A 21771-nucleotide genomic window follows, 5' to 3' on the forward strand; every position below is an offset into this window, starting at 1 on the left:
TATATATATATATATATATATATATATATATATATATATATAATATTTCATTATATGTGTATATATCCATACAGAACAAAATATCTAATAGATATATAGTGGATATCTACATATTCATATAATGTCCATATCTACAATGGACATTTAGTAAACATTTAATAGATGCATAAGATATCCATATCCACCCAATAGTTCTACTGGGGATATCCACTAGATATCCACACGTTATCCATGTAACCATATCCATCCAATAGCTACTGGGACTTTGCTGACATTATATTTTGTTAAATATAATTTTTGAACTTAAAAAAATATTTGTTAGATTTTAGAAAACATGTGGTAAATATAAAGTGGTTTTTTTTAATTTATAAAATAAGCTATAAAATTATGAATTTCTAAATAAGAAAAAATGGTTTTTTTTATTTAAAATATGTATATATAAGAATAAAGAAATGATTTCCTTACACACTCGCAAAAAGAAAATTAATTTTTAAATATAAAAACTGTGTTTAAATAAATATTTGCTTGTTTTAAAAGTAAATAAAGTACAGGTAAATCATTTTATAAATCTAAATAAATAATTTTTCTAACATTAAAGGTATCTTTTATATGTTTCAAATTAAAGTTTTTTTTATTATCAGAAAACAATTTATTTAAATTTACAAAATAATTGATTTGTATTTTATTTACTTTTAAAACAAGTAAATATTCTTGAAATATACTTTTTACATACTTTTGACATTTAAAAGAATCTCTTTTTTTTTAAATAAATCGTTTGTTTTTTTACTTGGATATACCATTTGTATACAATATTAGCTCAGTCAAAGTGACAGTGGCGCAGTAGGTATGATAAACGATTCAAGAAGATATTTCAGGTTCGAATCCCTGGAAATTTTTCGAAGTAAAATTTAAATTGTATTAAGTAACAGGTGAAATAATAAAGTGGAAAATTTAAGAAAAATTCAGAAAAAGAGAAATATTTTTATATTTTTACAATATAATAAATATGAATATCTAATAGATATTCACTAGATATCTTTGAAATATTCACTACATATACTATAGATGTCTACTGGATATTAACTTTGATATCGAATGGATATTTATTAGATATTCGTGGATATCCCTATTATCCATGGAGGATATTTCATAGATATTGTGTAGATATTATGTTCTGTATGGGTATATATATAATGAAAAAATTACGTATTTGAGAATTATTATTTCAATTTATATTGAACAGTAGGGTATTATGGCTATACGGAAATAATAGACTGTAATTTTCATAATAAATTAAAAATATTCTTAAAATATTGCGTTTGTGATCAGTGACAAAGATAATCGATATTTATCATAGTGTATGTGCGTACACTTTTCGAAATAGCAATATTATGAATATTATATTATATTTTTATTTTCGACTGTAAAATTTCTCATGTGTCCACTAAAACTTCCTGTATCGTCGAATAAATAACAGTTAAGCTATCGCAATCAACGTTAAATACGTGAAATAAGTATGTAAATTGTAATATAATATGCATTTTTATTTCCGTTTTCACTATTTGTTTGTAAATACTATGGCCATCTTTTACTCACATTTTAGGAAAGATAACCCATTATCATTCTATGAACATTTATAAAATAAAAGTTGTTATATTTTAAAAATTATTTTCAATATTACAGTAATTAAATCTTATATGCAATATATTTTGATCAAAAGATCAAAAGATCAAAAGATTTTGATTGCATTTAGAATTTAAGTTTTGTAATAGAAGTTTTTATTTTATATGTGTATTATATTTTTCATAAATAATATATTAAATATCTTATACTAAAATAAATATATTAAATTATGTTTTTTTCATTATTTTATAAAATAATAGATACAGAAATTTGAACATAAAATATATGGATCGTCTATTCCTTTATGGCCATTTTATCTGAAAAATTTATGTAATTATGGCCAATGCTTATGCTTTAATATTTTTGTAATAAATAATTTTACTGAAGTATTTTCCTTTGAATTCTGGTATTATATACTGTATGCTTCAATGAAGTAATGTGCCAAACGCAGTGAAGTAATGTACTGTAACGCTATTACAACGTTACAGAAATAACAATAAGAAATGCATTTTTTGCATTTTATAAAAATATGGCCATCTTATTCGAGTTTACCCTAATAAGATTATATTATTGTTAAAGGTATTGTATGGTTCCGCTGGAGAGGCTGGGATTATACCCTAAAACGTGCATTAATGATGATTAAACCGAAAGGTCCAACTACAACAACAACAACGACAACAGTGTAAAAATTGGAATTGTGTGAAACTTGAAACGTTAACTTAATCGAAACTTTACAGTAATCAAATAACAATTTTACATAGTACTGAAGACATTGCAAAAATACATGGACACCATTAATGTGGACTTAAATTACTTATTTTTCTCTTATTTACACCTGCTACATTTACTAATAACTTAGCAGTGACAAGACTCGATTTCTGGGACGTTAACCATAAGGTAGGATATCTTGCAACTTTTTTTATTAATTTTGTTAATTTCTGCCATCAAGATTTAAACTTTAGGTTTTTACTATGTCTAATTAATTAAAAATTAATTAAAACTAATAAAATCAAGAAGTTAAAATAGGGCTTATGAAAGTTTAGCACAGGTGTCTTAATACAATAAAACTAATATGATAATTAGTGGATGTCCTTCGAGAGAGGAAAATTATAAATTTATTAAAAAATAATAATATAAGAAATTAAACGCGTTTCGGTCTTTTTCGCAGACCCTCTTCAGTGATCGATAAATATAGCCACAAAGAAAAAATCATTAGTCTTACTCATTAGTCAAATAGTTCGCAAAAAGTAAAATTATAAAAAGAAGGACGCCGCAGTCAGAACGGAGAACACGAATATAAATATGTTATCGTTAAAAACCTCGCAGACTCCTCCAAGACACAAATTCCAAAGGTGTAATGAACACATGCCAATGGCCCCGTCACATCTTCAGTCACTTCAAATGCACTAGTAAGGTGCCGCGGTAGTATTGTCTGAGTACCAAAATGATACAAGAATCACTTAGGAGATGTGAGGAAGAGAAGAAAAAATTAAATTATCCACTGAATAAAAATTCATCTTTGTCCAGGTTGGAAGACCGTTCTACGAAGAGCGAAATGATTTATTCTTGTGCGTACCTCCGAATGTTGGCAGTGGTACAGGTACATTGTTTATAAATTCATGGAAGCGAAAGTGTATGCCAAATGTGATGAATACAGAGTTCAATATTTACATGCATTCAAACAAAACGTTATAGCCGCTGCCAAGATTTACAGTATCATTAAAGTCATGCTTTTGTAATTTAATATAAATCATTTCAGCAACTTTTGAATTTTTCAGATCTTTTGAAGTAAAGTCGTTCTTCATGTAAGATTTTAACATCGATTCAGAACAGAACTCGTGGTTATAATTAATCCGATGTTCCTGGACTACTGAAAGATCGGGTGTTAAGTTTTTAGGTAGAAGTTTGTATTCTGAAATAGGAGTAGCGAGCCTCCTATTTGTTTGGCTCACATAAGACACGTCGCAGTCGTTGCATTGCAATTTATAAACAACATTATTATGGAAAAAATGAGGAAGCCTTCCCTTAAAAAGGCCGATAGAAAACAGTAAAATATTATAAATTTCTCGAAAAATTGTATTGTAATCTATCTGGCCTATCTGATGCAGTTTTCTTAACGAAAGATGATTTATCATAATGAATATAATTCTATTGTAGATATACCTCATGTGAACAAGACAATAAAGAATATATTATTTTGTATAATAATTTTCAACATTTATAATGTTTAATCCTACGAATACAAGAATAAATGTATACAAGTTTATAAACATGTTACAATACACATATTACATAAATGTTAAGGTTATTATACTATAGTCATTTAGTAATATTGAGTAATATTCTATAAGATTACGGTCGAACTTTGATATCTATGTAAATCAATCCGAACGTCACGATAAAGTCTATTGTATCTTATATAAATTTCACAATACACATTTTATGTTTTCAATTAAAATCCTAGCTTTAGCGTAGTAATCATATAATATAAGAGTCGACCTATAGAGCTCCTATCGTTTTCTATCGGAACACTATTACGCTGGTTTCTATAACGGTTCTCTGGAACAATTATGAGGGTAGTCCCAGAAGTACCCGGCCTAACAAAGAAAACACAAAAATTTTGAAAAAATATATCTATTTCTCAACATAGTCCCCTTTTAGCTCGATACACTTTCCCAGCGATGTTCAATAGCTTCGATACCATGTTTATAGTGAGAACCATCGAGTTCCTCAAAATAACTATCAACCGCAGACTCCACCTCTTCATTGTTAGCAAATCTTTTACCACCAAGCCATTTTTTCAAGTTTAGAAATAGATAATAATCTGAGGGGGGCTAAATCTGGTGAATAGGGTGCGTGAGAAAGCAATTCGAACTTTAACTCATTGATTTTGGCCATCGCAATAACGGACGTATGAGCCGGTGCATTGTCATAATGAAACAACACTTTCTTTTTCGCCAAATGCGGACGTTTTTTCTTGATTTCATCACTCAAACGCTGCAATAAGTTCGCATAATACTCGCCGTTGATTGTTTTTCCTTTTTGAAGATAATCAATGAAAATTATCCCACGCACATCCCAAAAAACTGACGCCATAACCTTGCCAGCCGATGGAGTTGTCTTCGCCTTTTTCGGAGCCGATTCTCCCCTTTCAGTCCATTGTTTCGACTGTTCTTTCGTTTCAGGTGTGAAATGATGAACTCATGTTTCATCCATGGTTATTGTTCGAGATTCGAACGAAACGGATGGTTCTCGTTACCTCGGGAACCACTCGGTTCGAAGCATTTGCGAGAGGACGGTTGTCGATGATTACAATCGGTAATAACATAGACTTCGTTCGTCCTCTCACGCGTTTTGGTGGCACGTGAGGATCACGTGCGATCGCGTCGTCGCGCGGCTAGCGAGCCGCTGGCTCGCAACGTGAGGCAGTTGCTATGACAACGAGAGGCCTAACACCGATTCCGCGGGCGGCACGCGCCGCGAGACGCTCGCATTCCGAGATGAAAAAAAGCCTCAGCTCCGCGGTAGACTCGCGCTGGTCGCGAGTCGTCACGTTTTTTCTGCTTCCTGTGGTCCAATCCGCTCGCTCCAGATCACACTCAGAAAACCTATAAGTACGCCCGCGTACATCAGTCGCGAAACCTTTTTCGCGTTAACGTCTTCGCACCGAGTTCGTTCAAGACTCTAGTAAGCCGGCTCGCTCTCCCGGGTCAGTCTGCGGTCGCCGATCTCTCGGGCTCAAGTTCAGCGCGAAGCTGCTTCCGCGCTAACTTTCGGAGTCGCTCATCGTCAAGTTCGTGGACCGACTCGCGCGGAGGTCCGTTGTCCTTGCTGCGAAACGTTCGGCGGCTTTGCCGTCGCCTCGAGTTCGGAAGTGCTCCTCTCGCGACGTCCGACGGGACCTTCGTCGTTCGGTCATTCTCTCCGTCCGCGGGGCGATCCAACACGGCCGTGCGCGTGGAAGATCCTCGTAGGAGAACGGCTTCGCGATATCCTTGCCGCTTGACCAGGGAGCCGGCTTGCCCTCATTCTCGATCAAGTCGATGCTCCTCTCGTGCCTCGCCTTCACGCTCATCGTTCGCGTGTCGCTCCGTTCTCTAAGCGTTCGACTTCTCGTGTCGCGTTCGAGCGCTGGACGCCGGAGTGGACTCAGGAAGCCCGCGTTTCCATCGTGAGGTTCCCGTTTCCTCGCGTTCGTCGACGATCCATGTCGGATCGCTCGGCGCTCGCTACCGACGGCACGCGCTCCGATATTTCATATGCATCTTGTTGTAAGTGTGACACGTCTCAAAAGTGTAAACCCGACGATCTCGCTCGCGTTCGCGTGCTCGAGTCTGAGGCCTCGCGCAGCAAGATTTCCGACGGGCGCGGCAAGATTTCCGTCGCGCGAGTATCAGCAAGATACTCTTCAAGATTTCCGTCACACTCCGATCGGCCTCACGTTCGAGACTCGCTCAAGATTTCCGTCCTCCGCTTGTCGCGAGATCGGGTAAGTGCAGTGAGTTTTGTGTGCAATAAAATCTGTGCTACACTGTCAATTTTCTTGTGAAGCCTCTTTTCTCACCACCACTGATCCTAATCCCACGCATGACGCCGGTGCCTCTTGCGAGGCAGTCCCGGTGCTTTCGTGTCGGCTCTCGGACAACCGAGGTCGAGCCCGATACAGTTATGAAGGTAGGAACTCTATGAGTCTGATCTTATATGATATGATTACTACGCGAAAGCGGAAACCTTAATTGAAGACACAAAATGTATATTGTAAAATTCATATAAGAAAAGATAGACTTTATCTTGAAGTTGCGATTTATTTACATAGATCTCAAGGTTCAAGCGTTCTTTCATAGAACATTATTTACCAGATGTATACCTATAAAATGCGAATTTTTTAAAGGAAAAACACATGTTAATTTGAAATGAATGATTAAAGCTATTTATTTGAAGTATGCGCCATTCGACGTTACAACTTTTTCCCAACTTTCTGGCAAAAGATGGATTCCGCGACGATATAAATTTTCATCTTTCGAAGCAAATCATGAATTTATCCATTTTTTTACTTCTTCGAAATTAGCGAAGTGTTGCTCAGCCAATTTGTGCGCCATCGACCGGAACAAGTGATAATCCGAAGGAGCAATGTCCGGTGAATACGGCGGGTGAGGTAGCACATCCCAATTCAATTCTTTTAAAGTTTCCTTGACAACTTTTGTGGTGTGGGCCGGCGCATTGTCATGTAGCAAAATCACTTTTCCATGTCTTTAGGCCCATTCCGGATGTTTTGTGATCAATGCATAGTTCAAATCGATCATTTGTTGTCGGTAGCGAACAGCATTAACCGTTTCACCGGATTTGAGAAGTTCATAATAAACAACATCCTTTTGATCCCACCAAACACAGAGCATTGTTTTCTTTCCGAAGCGATTTGGTCTTGCAGTCGATGTTGATGGTTGGCCTTGATCAACCCATAATTTTCTTCGTTTGGAATTCTCCAAATATATCCATTTTTCATCACCTGTGACGATTCGATATAGAACACTCTTCCGTTGATGTCTTTTCAGCGGGAGCGGTGCACTTGGACACGGTGCATTTGGACACAGCCAATCACAGCACCGTATGATTAGAGACATTTGTAGGGTCCCTTGGAACAGTGACTTGTGATTGGACTGTGTCCAATTGCCCCGTGTCCAACTGATATACACCTCTTTTCAGCAGGAGTTCGCTGGTGACTTTTCGATTCTCCATCTGTCTTTCATTTAATTCGTGTGGTACCCATTTTCCTTCTTTTTGAATCTTTCCCATCGCGTGCAAACGTTTGCTAACACTTTTTTGAGTCACATTTAATACTTCCGCCAATTGTGATTGAGTTTGAGTGGAGTCTTCCAACAATGCTTGCAACACTGCATCTTCAAATTTTTTCCAACGCGTCCACTGGTGCTCGCAACAGATGCCAGTAAAACAGGACTTGGAGCTATCTTATCTCACAAATTAAGCAACGGTCAGGAAAGACCAATCGCTTACGTAAGCCGAACGATGAACGCTATAGAACAGCGCTATCCTCAAAGAAGCATTAGTAATAGTGTGGGCCATTCAAAAATTTGTCCATTATCTTTATGCACAGCATTTTACGCTCATTACCGATCACAAACCGCTGACGCAGATCCTTCACCTGGAGAAATCTTTGCCAACGCTCTACATTAGTCGGATGGCCAATTACGCCGATTATCTATCCCATTTTGACTACGATGTCATCTTTAAGCCGACAGAAGCTAACGTAAATGCAAATTACTGCTCACGGATGGCGTTGCCAACCGCAACTCACACAGTATAACAAGTCTCCCTGATGAAGAAGGAAGAGACAGGCTTTGATAGATTCGATCATTTCGTCTTGAATCAAATAGAGCAACTTCCTATTTGCGCCGAAAACATCGCCCGTGAAACGCGAAGAGATCCTCATTTGGGAAGGATAGTTCAGCAAATAGAAACAGGCCAAGACCTCACTCGTTTAGGCTACAAAACACCAGAAGTTAATTACAGACTAGGAATGTTTAGTATTCGAGCATTGGATGTTTAGTATTCGAGCATTGGATCATAATCCCGTCAGTCTTTAGAAAAGCAATTTTGAATGAATTACACATTGCACACTTAGGGATAGTAAAAATGAAAGGTATGGCAAGATCTTTCGTATTTTGGCCTGGCATCGATACTGAGATTGAGAAAATAGCAAAAACCTGTGTACATTGTGTAAGGAATGCACATGAGCCACCGAAGATCCGTAGCCATCATTGGGAATATCCTAAGGGTCTCTGGAAACGAGTACATTTGGATTACGCAGGAACCGTAGCAGGAAAAATATTACTTATAGTTGTCGACGCCTACAGTAAATGGCTCGAGGTGAAGATCACAAGTTCTACTACAACACCAGCGACAACTGCCATTCTTGAAGAATTGTTTGCTGTCTATGGATCTCCAGTCACGATCGTTACTGACAACGAACCACAATTCACGGCAACGGAGTTTGAATCGCTTTTACAGAAAAACGGCGTTAAGTACCACTAGAGAATAGCTCCGTATCATCCAGCAACAAATGGACAAGCGGAGCGGTATGTCCAAACAGTAAAGGACACACTAAAGCGTATGTCAACGACGCCAAGGTCGCTACAACAGAATTTATACCAATTTCTGCGCCAATACAGAAAAGCACCTCACGCAACAACAGGCCAATCGCCGACACAATTGTTTCTAGGTCGTTCCATCCGGACAAATTTGGATCTCGTAAGGCCCGATGAAACGAATGTCAAGATTACACAAAAACAACAAGCAGCAGTTAGCTCAATATTTCGCGAATTTCAACCTAAGCAACTAGTCTATTTCTTATCAGGAAATCCTCGCATGGATAAGTGGATACCCGGAGTGATTGTCACTCGCTTAGGAAACCTACATAGATAGATTACCAGGAAAAAAGAATTAAGCGACATGTGGATCAAATTAAAAATTGCGAGGTTCATGGAAACCATCGACAACAAGGCAACTCACTAACTCGGGGTGAACAAACTGCAAGTCCTCGTAGACTACATTTCTACGGAATCTTAAAAGTCCGCCTGTAATCTCGCCACCACGAACGCCAGACCATACATCAGTTAACGATTCCGATTCTACATATATCTCTATCTCAGCAGGATCTTCGACTCCGACAGGAAGTCCTCCATGGGAAGTCAATTCACCACCTTTCGCTCCTCGTAGATCGTCTCGCATAAAGCGAATATCTCAAAGATTTGTACCAGGAGAATAGCAATCGCACAGTGGGGAGGAAATATAGGATATGCTATTTTTTGTTATCGACATTTTCTGATAATATGTTATCGGATTTAGAATGTTAAGCGCGGTAATTGATTTATCGATCGATGAGCATGAGAGTCGCGCGGGGTGGCGCTACGGTGAGTGCGCCTACGTGTGTGTCTCCGTCGCTAGTATAGTATAGTTTTAGTCAGTTCGCTGCTCTTCAACTAAGCGATGTAGTTTTCCTCAATAAAGCCCTTTTGATTATTGTAAGTGTGTAAATATATTCAACACAAGACGTAACAATAATTAAAAATAACGTAAGTATAAGCTCTATTTTGTTTAAGATAATAAAAGAAACAATTAGGCAGTGGCACTGAATAAACAATGCTTTGGCTTTTACTGCCTAATTGTTTCTTTTATTATAAAGAAAACGAAAGTTTGTATGTAGTCATGTTATTTTTAAAAATATTTCCAAGTCTCTTTGAAATCTTGCCCCAAAAAGAAATTATTTGAAAGAATCTCAAGGATGGTATTGCAGTAACTTGTTCAACAACCTTTCCATTAACTTTATTAAAAAGTCCAGATAAACGACGGTTAACAATTTTGAAGATATGATCCATAGGATACTCGTTTCTGATCAAAGTGCGCATGATCATGTCTAAATTTTTCTTATAGCAAAATAGGGTGACTTAATAAAAAAGCTTTATCAACCAAATTTGTAATTTTTTGTTGTAAAGGATGAAAGGAACAAAAATTTAAGTAAGCCCAGAATACGTTGGCTTATGATACCAATCAAATGTGATCCTGTTATCCGTAATAATGAGAGAAGTGTCTAAAAAATTTATTTTGTTATTTGTGCTAATCTCAACAGTAAATTGAAGACGTGGATGGAATGAGTTAAAAATAGACAAAATCAAATCGACAAAGGAGCAGTCAGAATAATATCGTCAACGAAAATTAAACGGCAATGAAACAAATATCCTCTGAATCGCTTCTTCCTCTAGATCCTGTAAAATAATGTCAGCAATAATAGGAGATAGGGAAGAGCTCATCGGACTGTCAAAAGTTTGGCGATAAATCTTATTGTCAAAAGTAAAATAAGCAGAATTGAGCACAAATTTCAGCGTTATCAAAAATTCATTTCGAGGAATCTTAGTCGATGGCTCGGTAAAAACTCAACCTTTTTCAATGCTGGCAATAGCTACCCTTATAGAAATATTATACTAAGAATCATTGATAATTACTTATTTTCAATATTAAAAATACTGGATAATAAGTAATTATCAATAATTCTTAGTATGATATTTCTATAAGGGTAAGTCAAGCGGGATGTAAATAATGAGATGGTATATAAAGAAAGCAATTTGTGGTATTCCTCAATATAGTGGAAAGAAAGCGATTTCAAATTAAAACTATTTCGAATTTTGCTCCTAGCAGAATTTTTCCTAGGAATTTTTGAATAAATAAGTTTGTGCAAAAAGAGCGCTAAGTTATATAACGGACAACCCAGATAGCCACCTGTCTATGAAGTTGCTGTCAAGTTGCTGGGAACCATTGAAGTAACTGTTTTCGAAAAAGTAGGGACAAGGTGCTTCTACATTATGTTCGTTGGATTGTGCTCACGTGTATTCTTCATGAGTCGACAGCAAGTTGACAGTAACATGACGACAATTGCTTAATTATAAATGATGTACATATGATGGCATATTATCATCGCATATTCCAACGAACATAATGTAGAAGCACCTAATCATACTAAGAAATACTGAAAAATTATTAGTGATTAAGTATTACCAGTAATTCAGTAATTTTTTGGCCAGTACTTAATTTCTGGTGAATACTGATAATAAAATCACTGCTAAATATTAATAGTAATCAAATACTGAGAATTATTGTGCGAAGGTGAAAAATGAGAAAATCATAATATTTAAAAAATATATTTATATTTTTATATTTATATTTTTATATTTTTATTTCCTAACTTTCTCATGTCTCATAAACCATTTAGATATCAAAAATAGTCAACAAAACACACTTCAAACTTTCATGAATCCTCTCCTCTCGATAGTTTCGATCCGAAGCGGTATATTACCGGCACCATCCATGTCCTGACTCTGTTAAACTGTTGCTTAACCTAAGGATCGAGCAGCACGCGAGCGATTCCCAATGACTCCAACGATATTCTTACGATTTATCCTTTTAGTGTTCATAATATGTTATAACATATCTAGCAAACACTAAATAATAATCATATAACATATAAAAGGTTGAGTTCCCACTTAGCGCGTCACGCGTCGCGTTGTCCAAGTTAAGCCAATCAAATCGTCCCATTTTATTCGGCGTAAAGTTACGCATTAAAATGGGACGATTTGATTGGCTTAACTTGGACGACGCGACGCGTGACGCGCTAAGTGGGAACGCACCCTAAGATTGCCAAATAAAAAATTATTTTTTAAATTCGTGCACAGTGTGTTTGTTATTGACAAATTGTTAATATATGAAAATTACTTATCGTACACACTTTGTCGGCAAAAACATGTAATTTAGAAACTTCAACGATTGAAAGCAAATACAAAGCAAATCGGTGAAAAAGGTTCCATTTCTGTTGTTGTTGTCACGTTGCCATCAAAATGCTATTGACGCAAAGACAAATCATCAGTTCTTGTCATGTTGCCATCATGTTGTTTGCAACCTTCCGTACTATTGTTGCTGATCGTTTGCTCTTAAAATTTTATTAACTGATTACATGTATTACTACTCATGTTGCTGAATTTGGTAGCACATCGCTTATGATGATGGTAACCAAATATCAACTATTCAGCAAAACATGCAATGCATTCGTTTGCTTGATATGTTAAATCATGCTTGGTTATCTGGGTATTAACCAATGAAATAATAATCTTTAAAAAAACGTCAGGTTTATAGATTTTAGGCAAACCGTATGTTTTCGATAGGGTGTCATCACTAGATAGCAAGAACTTATAAATAGCCGTGTCAGTATATTGGGTGTGGGAAAAAGTTTGTGGCTTTTGGCACTAGATGGCATTACATGCTCAGCACTTGGTAACTACTAATCGCATCGACAACACTAGACACGCGTGACATTTTAACCTTTGTTTTGAGCCGTAAAAGATTGAAACGGTGAAGTGGATCAAAAGTTATTTTACTTTGAAAATGAAGATAAATAAGGAAAAAATTCGCTACATTTTGCAATATCACTACGATAAAGGCAAGAACGCTGTACAGGCTTGTAAAAAAATTTATGCTGTTTACGGTGAAGATACTCTATCAAAATCAACAGGAAATGGTTCGCTCGCTTTCGTACTGAAAATTTCGATGTCAGAGATAAACCTCGTTCCGGTCGACCAATCACCGAAAAGTCCGATGAAATCATGGAAAAAGTTAAACGTGATAACATGTGAGCAGTGTGGAGATTACCAGAGAACTAGGCATCGACACAAAATAATTTTGAATTATTTATACAAAACTGGATACAAAAAGAAGTTCAATGTTTCGGTTCCGAGTTGAGTGTTAAGAACATGATGGACCGAATTAACATTTGCGATACGCTACTGAAGCGGAATGAAATTGAGCCATTTTTGAAGAGAATTTCTGAATGATAATTGGTGGTGGAAAATGGGTCTCGTACGACATCGAACTTGAAGAAAAACGTGGATAAAGGAAGAAGAGAAGGCGCAAGCAATCCCAAAACTTGGATTGACGACGAAGAAGGTGATATTGTGTGTGTGGTGGGATTGGAAAGGAATCGCTCACTATAAGCTGTTATCGCCGAGTCAAACAATTAATTCCGAACTCTACTGTGAACAACTGAAAAGATTACAACAAACAATTGAGAGGAAGCAGCCAGAATTGATCAATAGGAGGGAGTCTTCTTCCATCACAACAACGCTCGACCACACACATCTTTGATAACTCGGCAAAAATTGTAAGAGCTTGGCTGGGAAAGTTTTGATATATCCACCATATAGTGCTGACATAGCACTCTCAGACTATTATTTGTTTAGGTCTCTGCAGAACTCTCTTAATGGTGTAAAACTGGCTTCGAAAGAGGCCTGTGAAAATCACTTAAAGCAATTTTTCAACCAGAAGCCACAGAAGTTCTATCGTGATGGGATTATGACTCTGCCCCAAAAATAGTAAAATACTATATTATCGAAAATAATGGAGCATATTTAGTTTGAATAAATTGATTTTAATACTCTAAGAAAACACTTGAATTTTACTAAAAAAATGCCACGAATTTTTTCCCACACTCAATATAATTTTTTCTTCCATCTAGATAAAATGTTCCTAAGATCCGCGATCAGTTTTTTGGTGGGATCGCGTACAACAAATTGATAGGTAGTCGGTTCCTCAAGCTGAGAGAGCATTTTTTTTTAATATAATTGTTTGTCCAAAGCCATCGTGACATTGTCCTTATCAGGCTTGATAAACAACAGGTCAGGGTTTGATTTAGAAGCTCGGCTTCTTTATAAACGTGCAAGAGATGTCTATATTTAAAACGTAACGCAGGTATATATTCCTGCTTAAAATATTCGATAGAAAACGAAAAGAAATATTCTTATTATATTACATTATATTTTAATCGTGTTTCTGATTCCTGATTTTCGTGAATTAATACATTAACGATAAAAATATAATGTCATTAAAATATCCACACAACACGAGTGACTGTTTGTCGATTTATAGTTGACTTTTCTCAGTTGACTTAAAGTCGAATGTTGAAAGTCAACATTTAGCCGATTTTTTTTAGTCAAATGAAAATCGACTGTTTAAAGTCGACGTTTAGTCGACTTTTTTTAGTCATTTGAAGTCAACTGTTTAAATCTATATAGCACAAATGTTCAATAGATATCCTAAAAACATTCTAAGAATATTCGAACAGTCGACGTTTAATAAACTATCTCTGGATGGTTTTTTGTTAACTTCAATTATAGAACTTTAGTCAACTTCAGATTGTGACCAATTTCAGGAAGTTAAAATAATAAATAATAAAAATTTAAATAATAGCTCTCACATATAGAAAACAGCAACGAGGCAAAGAAGTAACTATAGTCATAACGTGCAGTTCTTCCGTAAAAAAATAGACATTGGAACTAAAAAACAGTGTGTTGATTGGTTACTACTTTACCGCGTTGCTTTATATATGGAGGCCATAAGAAGACGATACATACAAAGATACAGCTTACGTTAGAGTGTTCCTAATAGCACAGCTCAGGTGAAGATTGGATCCATATTGGATCTCAATATTTGTTCGCTATTGTAAAGTAAACGTCTTTCAATATATAACCAATATTGAGACCCAATATTAGACCAATATTGGTTCTCAAAAGTAAGCCAATATCGAATTCCTAATATTGGGCCAATATTGAATCCCCAATGTTGAACCCATATTGAAAATTCTACTTGAGACTAATATTAAACTCCCAAAATGTGACCAATATTGGGCCCCAATATTGGTCCCATTTCTAAAATAGATGTCTTGCGATGTATAGCCGATATTCGCGCTTATATAATATTGGACCAGTATTGAGTTCCCCATAATAGATTAATATTGAATTCCGAATATTAGACCAATGATGCATTCCACATTTCAGGCCAATATTGAATTACGAATATTGGACCAATATTGAATTTCTATCAAGATAGCACAATGAATTCCTAAACTATTCTTTTTTGAACGGCAATTCTTTAAGAATTCGTAAGAATATACTACAGATTACTTTATTCCAATGTTACATCACATTTAAAAATTTTTACTGACTCAAACTTGGAGCCCCCGAGGCATCTTTGGATTATAAATCTGTTGCTTTAGGCACTACACCACTTCTTCGACCGATATCAACGTCTTATATTTCGTCTATATGTGTTATAATTAACACAGTAATATAATTTTTTCATAATATGATTTAATATGATCTAATAAAATGATTTAATTTTAATAAAAATTATATTTTTCGTGCAATGTTTCAAAAAATATGGTCTCACAAACATTGCAAATGTGATGATATACATTGAAACGTCCTTGCGATATAATTGAAACTTTCTGTGCTATCAGGGCAATATTGGATTTTCAATAAAATTTTATTTATATTCAATATTGGCTATACATTGGCGCAATAGTGGCATGTAATATTGGCTATATATTTTTTGCAATATAGGTTATATATTGGAATACATTGGCCAATGTCATTCCAATATATAATCAACATTGGTGCAAACATGACTTCCCATATTGGCGATCCATTTGTTGCCAATATGGGCTGTACGTTAACTCAATAATAGCATCCAATATTGGCTTTTTATTATAATTTTTTGTTTATCCAATACTGGCTGCACATTGGCACAATCATGATGTGCAATATTGATTATATATTTTTAGCCAATATTGGCTATATATTGAAATACACTGGCCAATGTTATTCCAATATATAATCAATATTGGTGCAAGCATGATCCCCCATATTGGCGATTCATTTATTGCCAATTGGGCGATGTATTGGACATACATTGGCCAATGACTTTGTTTACACAGCAGCTTAAAATTGGTTTAATAACTACCGATGTTATAACAACGATTGTTAAATGTCATGTAAACAGTGGTTAACACCGATATTACAATTCCGGTTATAACCGATTATTGTAACTCTACGTCTGTTCAAAAAGAGTTTTAGAGTAATAACATAGGTTTTAAAGAAACGTGTAAACAGTAAAGATATTGAAATTCCTACATTATCAATTTAACTGTATCTCTAAATTTAATGATAGTAGTGAAAACATATAGGTTATACTAGATATTTTATATTCTCAATATTCTTGATGCATTCTTCGATCTTTGATTTATTTCACTCAGAAGTTATAATATTCGTAAGTATAGCGGGAATTAGTTAAAATTGTTCCGTGTAATCAAGCATACATTTTCGGAAGTTATAACTACAGTTGTTGTTAAACCGGTTTTAAGCTGCCGTGTAAACAAAGTTAATGTAACCCCAATATATATATACACCAATATTACCAATGTAAAACCAATTTAATGCCAATGAAGTGTGCTATTAGAAGTAAGTATACAATTCACAGTTATCAAGTTAGTTTGTAAAATAAAAATAAAAACATTGCTTAACTTGTTTAATAAGTAGTTTAAAGTAAATTATGTATATGTTTTAAGAGGTTGAGAATTAATATCTTTCTGAATATACTACTTTCTAAAACATAATCTTACATCTGTTACGTCCTGTGCAGACATGAGTCATGCACTCTATCTTTGCCTCCTCTGTCGGGAAACAACAAACAATTCCGAATCGTAAGACCGTTTTTTTTGTCTTTCCCCAATAAAAATTCCGGCTAAAATTCCGAAATAACCCTGGGAAATACAGCACTAAAACTCCTTAATCCGCAAAGTAAACTTCGCCGGACCTTATCCTTGGGATCAAAGGAACCGCTGGATAACAAAAAATTATGTCCGTTACATTTTCTAACTTACGTTATCCGGTTCCGCCTCATCTGCTGATTCCCTCACCACCTTAAAAATCCTCCAATAACCTTCTCTTTTGAAACGTATGATTTTCTCCACCCACAACCCCAGCCAAGAAGATTTCCTTAACACTGTCTACTTACTTACTACTGGATACAGCAGTCCCCCATACCATTTTCTCTGACGAATCCAACAACCTAGGAACCCCCAAATTTCCACATCTTCCCTACCAAACCATTTCCAGTTGATATCGTATATCACCGCGACTCCGCGCTCCTCGGGTCTCTTATACTCTCTTACTATTATACACTTCTACTACCACTAAGGAAAAATCCAAGTACCTTAAGAGTTCAGCTACTCAACTCTCTGTGCTTATTGCTGTATTCATCGTGCGATCGTCCACAACCCTCACACACAAACACCAGGTTCTATCCAGACGAGGATCGAAAGGGACCCAACTGAGAAATCCAGCAACAGTTACTCTCTCCTCCAAATCGCACATCAACAGTAAGTTATAGTTTGTTACTCGTTTTCTTCAATATCAAAACTTTAACTCCGGGTAGCTCGCGTACAGTATTTGTCCCGGATTACGCACAGGTTGCTTCCTAGACTCCTGGAACAGCAAAACCTACCACCTTTCCCACCTCACTTGGCGGTTTTCCTTTTTTTCTTCTCAAAATCTGCCTCCTCGTCCAGCACCTCCACCTATTCCTCCATCTTCCCCCACGACCTACTTTTCACTCTCTTCACCTCCCAATGATCCTGAGCATTAATGCTCACCCTCACCCAGAAGTCCACACGCACACACACACACACACAAACACACACGCGCGCGTATTTTGTCTCCGTGCTAGTAGTTAATAAAAATTGTAACAACCCCGCGAGGAAAATAAATGTAATCGTCAAGAATTATCTAAATTCTAATTCAAATTATATCACAATTTCTTTTCGAATCCTTCCCTTTTCCCCCTTCATTTCTCTTATCCGCTCTCGGTCCGTCCGCGATAAAGAGATTCAGTTCTCTGATCGAAAAAGGACCACTCGTCGTACGTCGGTACACGCGTAAAGCGATCCTTCTGGTCGTTGACTCGTAACTCGACCTGCTAGTACGATCGAGACCTTACGTCGTGTTGCGTTCTCTACCAGGACGTAACATCCAGACGTAACACATCCTATAAAGTGTTATTCTGTTGTTATGAGTATAAAAGATATTCATGTGAGTTATGAATATAAAGATAACACATATTTCACATATATAAATAATATTCTTAAAATTTACATTACAGTGTTGTTAGGAAAAAAAGAAAATAATTATTTATTAGGTGCGCAACTATGTTCCCGCTGTTTGTCAATAGATGGCTCCAGCAGTAAGTGCTGGTCGATTTTGACATATCCAAAACGTCATGAACCAAGCTTAGACATATGGTAAACAAACCGCATTGACACGTTAGTGATTTTGTTTTGGCGTCATATATTTTTGGTTGTACGAAAATGTCTGATTTTGTGCCAAATAATTGTCATTTGCGGGAAGTGTTGATTTTCTTATTTCATTCGAAGAAAATGGCGGCTGAAGCGCATCGAGAGCTCCAAAAAGTTTACGGAGATGCTGCTCTTGAAACAACGTGCCGTGATTGGTTTCGTCGCTTCAAAGACGGTGATTTCGATGTTGACGACCGTCCGCGTGAAGGAAGGCCAAAAACCTTCGAAGACGCTGAATTGGAGGCATTGCTCGATGAGGATCCGTGCCAAACGCAAGAACAGCTTGCTTCAGCATAAGGAGTTACCCGCCAAGCCATTTCCAAGCGATTGCATTCGTTGGGAATGATTCAAAAGCAAAGAACTTGGGTTCCTTATGATTTGAAGCCAAGGGACGTTGAGCGTCGTTTTTTCGCCTGTGAACAACTGCTCCAGCGGCAAAAAAGGAAGGGTTTTCTTCATCGCATCGTGACGGGTGATGAAAAATGGATTCATTACAGCAACCCAAAGAAAAGAAAGTCATGGGGACTGCCCGGTCATGCTTCTACGTCGTCGGCTCGGCCGAATATTCACGCTGCGAAGCTATATGCTGTGTATTTGGTGGGACCAGGTCGGTGTTATTTATTATGAGCTGTTGAAATCGAACGAAATCATCACTGGGGAACGGTATCGAATTCAATTGATGCGATTGAGCCGAGCACTGCGCGAAAAACGGCTACAATACGAGCAGAGGCACGAAAAAGTGACTCTACTGCATGACAACGCTCGGCCTCATGTTGCCAAACCCGTTAAAACCTACTTGGAAACGCTCAAATGGGAAGTCCTACCCCACCCGCCATATTCCCAAGATATTGCGCCGTCCAATTATTACTTGTTCCGTTCGATGGCATATGGTCTGGCTGATCAGCAGTTCCGCTCATATGAAGACATCAAAAAATGGTTTGATTCGTGGATAGCCTCACAAGACAAACGCTTTTACCGTAACGGTATTCGAGCTCTGCTAGAAAGATGGGAAAAAGTTGTAGCTAGCGATGGGTAATACTTTGAATAATTTGTAACCATTTTTTCACAATAAAGTTGCATTTTCATAAAAAAAAAACAGCGAGAACTTAGTTGCGCACCTAATAGTTTAGGGGCTTCACCTCCTATTTCGATGAAAGTAGGCTTAATCGACACGTTTTTGCACGAGAAACATTTTTATCTGACAAAATCGTTGCTCTCTACTGTGAACGAGATTTCAGTTGACAATGTTGACCACTTTTAAAGTTAGAAAAACTATCACTTCGACGACAAATAGCGAGATGTATATGCTTCGTAGCCAATCATGCATTTTCTATAGTTTCCAAAATATTAATAAAAAAATGCCTGTCACATAACTAGAGACAAATACCTTTTTATTAATATTTTGGAAACTATAGAATATGCTACGAAGCATATATATCTTGCTGTTTGTCGTCGGTGTGACAGTTTTCCTAATCTTAATAGTGGTTAACTTTGTCAGCTAATATTTCGCTTCACAGTAGAAAGCAACGATTTCGTCAAATAAAAATGTTGTTTCTCTTGTTGACGCAAAAACTCGTCGATTGAGCCGACCTAGACAGCACACATGTCCAAAACTAGGTCATAAAATATCTTTAAGACGACTTTAAGACTACTTTAAAATATCTGGATATAACACGTCTTTAAGTTACCTTAAAGATGTCTTAAGAAGATCTTGTGTCTTAGGTTTGGACATGGTGCTGTCTGGGTATAGTATATATTCGGAAACTTATTATGTGCATTTTCAACAGAACATTATCGAATGGTGTATCTTACTTCATTTATAGTGTCCATTTTAATATATTAATAGAAACAGTAATGAAGAAAAATGTTGACACAACTACAATCTCTCAGATTGGAAGAGATATTAAGGAGTGGTTACGACGAGGCAGCGACAGGCTCAGATCGCTTTTAAAAAGACAATAATTGTTATATATAGTATAGTATAGTATAGCATATATAATATAGTATAATATAGTATAGTATAAGTTATATATTGTTACGTCAATAAGTTCCTGGTGAAGAACGCAACGTGATAAAAAGCCTCGGCCGTACAACAGGTCGTACAACAGGCCGCACAACAGGCCGTACGCAGATCGAGCAACGAGTCAGCGACCAGAAGGGTCGTTTTACACGCGTGTCGACGTACGGCGAGTGGTCCTTTTACGATTAGAAAACTGAGTCTCTTTATCGCGGGACGGACCAAGAGCGGATAATTGAAGGGAAAGGAGGTTGGAAAATGAAGATGAAATTTGGAAAAAAATTTAAATTCGGAATTTTAGATAACACTAATTAGTTATATTTATTTTTCATGGCTCGTTAAAAATTTATCGCGGTTAGTTACAATCGGAAGGTTACATTAACAAGATTATCGATACGCGTGTGTGTAAATGTGTGAATATGCGTGTGTAAGTGTGGGCGTGTGGATTAGTCTTTAGGATTTATATGGGGTGTAGGAGACAAGGGAGAAAGTAAGTCTTGAAGGACAAAATCAAATTTTGGACTCATCGGAATTATTACAATTAATTAACGCGGCAAGAATGACAAGAAAAAAAATGAAAAATGAAAAACTTGTAGAACTTATTTTCGGTGATAACCTTTACCGAAATGTGGGTTGAAGACAGTCGATGGGTCTGATCGGTTCGTGGGCGGCATGACTTCAAGAGATCCTCCAAGCTTGGCGCGGTTGCACTGACTCGATTGGGATAAATTTCCCACAAGACTCGCGAAAATATAGCAAATTTGCGCGGAGGAAAGAAATATGTCACTCGGAGAAGCTCTTGTATATGAATACTCGAAAGAAGTGAAGTGACTGACTGCTACTTGTAGTCGTGACGAAGAGACAAAGAGCGAAGAAGAAGAATCCACAGCGCGGGGTCGCGGTTTTATAGGATATCAGCTGGGGATGGTTTGGTAGGAAAAATGTGAAATTTCGGGGGTACTAGGATGTTGGATTCGTTAAAAAAGGAAGGTATGTAGCCAGTGTCTAGCTTGCAGTCAGTAATAAGCGAGGAGATAGGGTTAAGAAAATCTCTTTGGCCGGGATTGTGGGTGGAGAAAATCGTACGTTTAAAAGAAACGATTATTGGAGGATTTTATAGTAATGAGGGAATCTTTGGATATATACAAGGTGTTCAAAAAGTCCCGGACCGGTAAAATATCTCGAAAACTAAGCATTTTAGAAAAAAATGTTTCAGATAAAAGTTGTGGCGTTTAAAAAGATGTATTTACTAATCACATCAGTTTGACCTTGGCTTGCGTAGCGAAGGTCAGGTCAAGGTCACATTAATTTTTTTAAATGGAACACCCCATTTTTCATTGCATATTCTTATAGCACATCTCGAGAGCTTTCCAAAACGCTATAATAA

At 36.6% G+C, this 21771-nt stretch overlaps 2 protein-coding genes across 3 annotated transcripts in view; both read left to right on the forward strand.

Annotated features, from left to right (window-relative positions):
- LOC116849346 (angiopoietin-2) overlaps positions 1-2436 on the forward strand; it is a 31547-nt gene extending 29111 nt beyond the window's left edge. The window contains exon 11 of one of the 2 annotated variants that reach the window (XM_032826403.1): positions 2203-2436. In XM_032826403.1, the coding sequence (XP_032682294.1) occupies positions 2203-2309 (107 nt within the window). In that variant the 3' untranslated portion in view covers positions 2310-2436. The remainder of the gene's footprint in view (positions 1-2202) is intronic. The other variant, XM_032826404.1, reaches the window with a different exon arrangement.
- A 5521-nt stretch (positions 2437-7957) lies between these two features.
- On the forward strand, positions 7958-8673 carry LOC116849341 (uncharacterized protein K02A2.6-like). Its single transcript, XM_032826399.1, has 2 exons — positions 7958-8165; positions 8264-8673. Exons 1-2 carry the CDS (start codon positions 7958-7960, stop codon positions 8671-8673), a joined length of 618 nt encoding a protein of 205 aa, XP_032682290.1.
- Positions 8674-21771: the final 13098 nt, after the last annotated feature.

Source organism: Odontomachus brunneus, unplaced genomic scaffold (assembly GCF_010583005.1).
Source record: "Odontomachus brunneus isolate Ranch 3 - 2012 unplaced genomic scaffold, Obru_v1 Obru_scaffold_112, whole genome shotgun sequence".
Lineage (NCBI taxonomy): Eukaryota > Metazoa > Arthropoda > Insecta > Hymenoptera > Formicidae > Odontomachus > Odontomachus brunneus.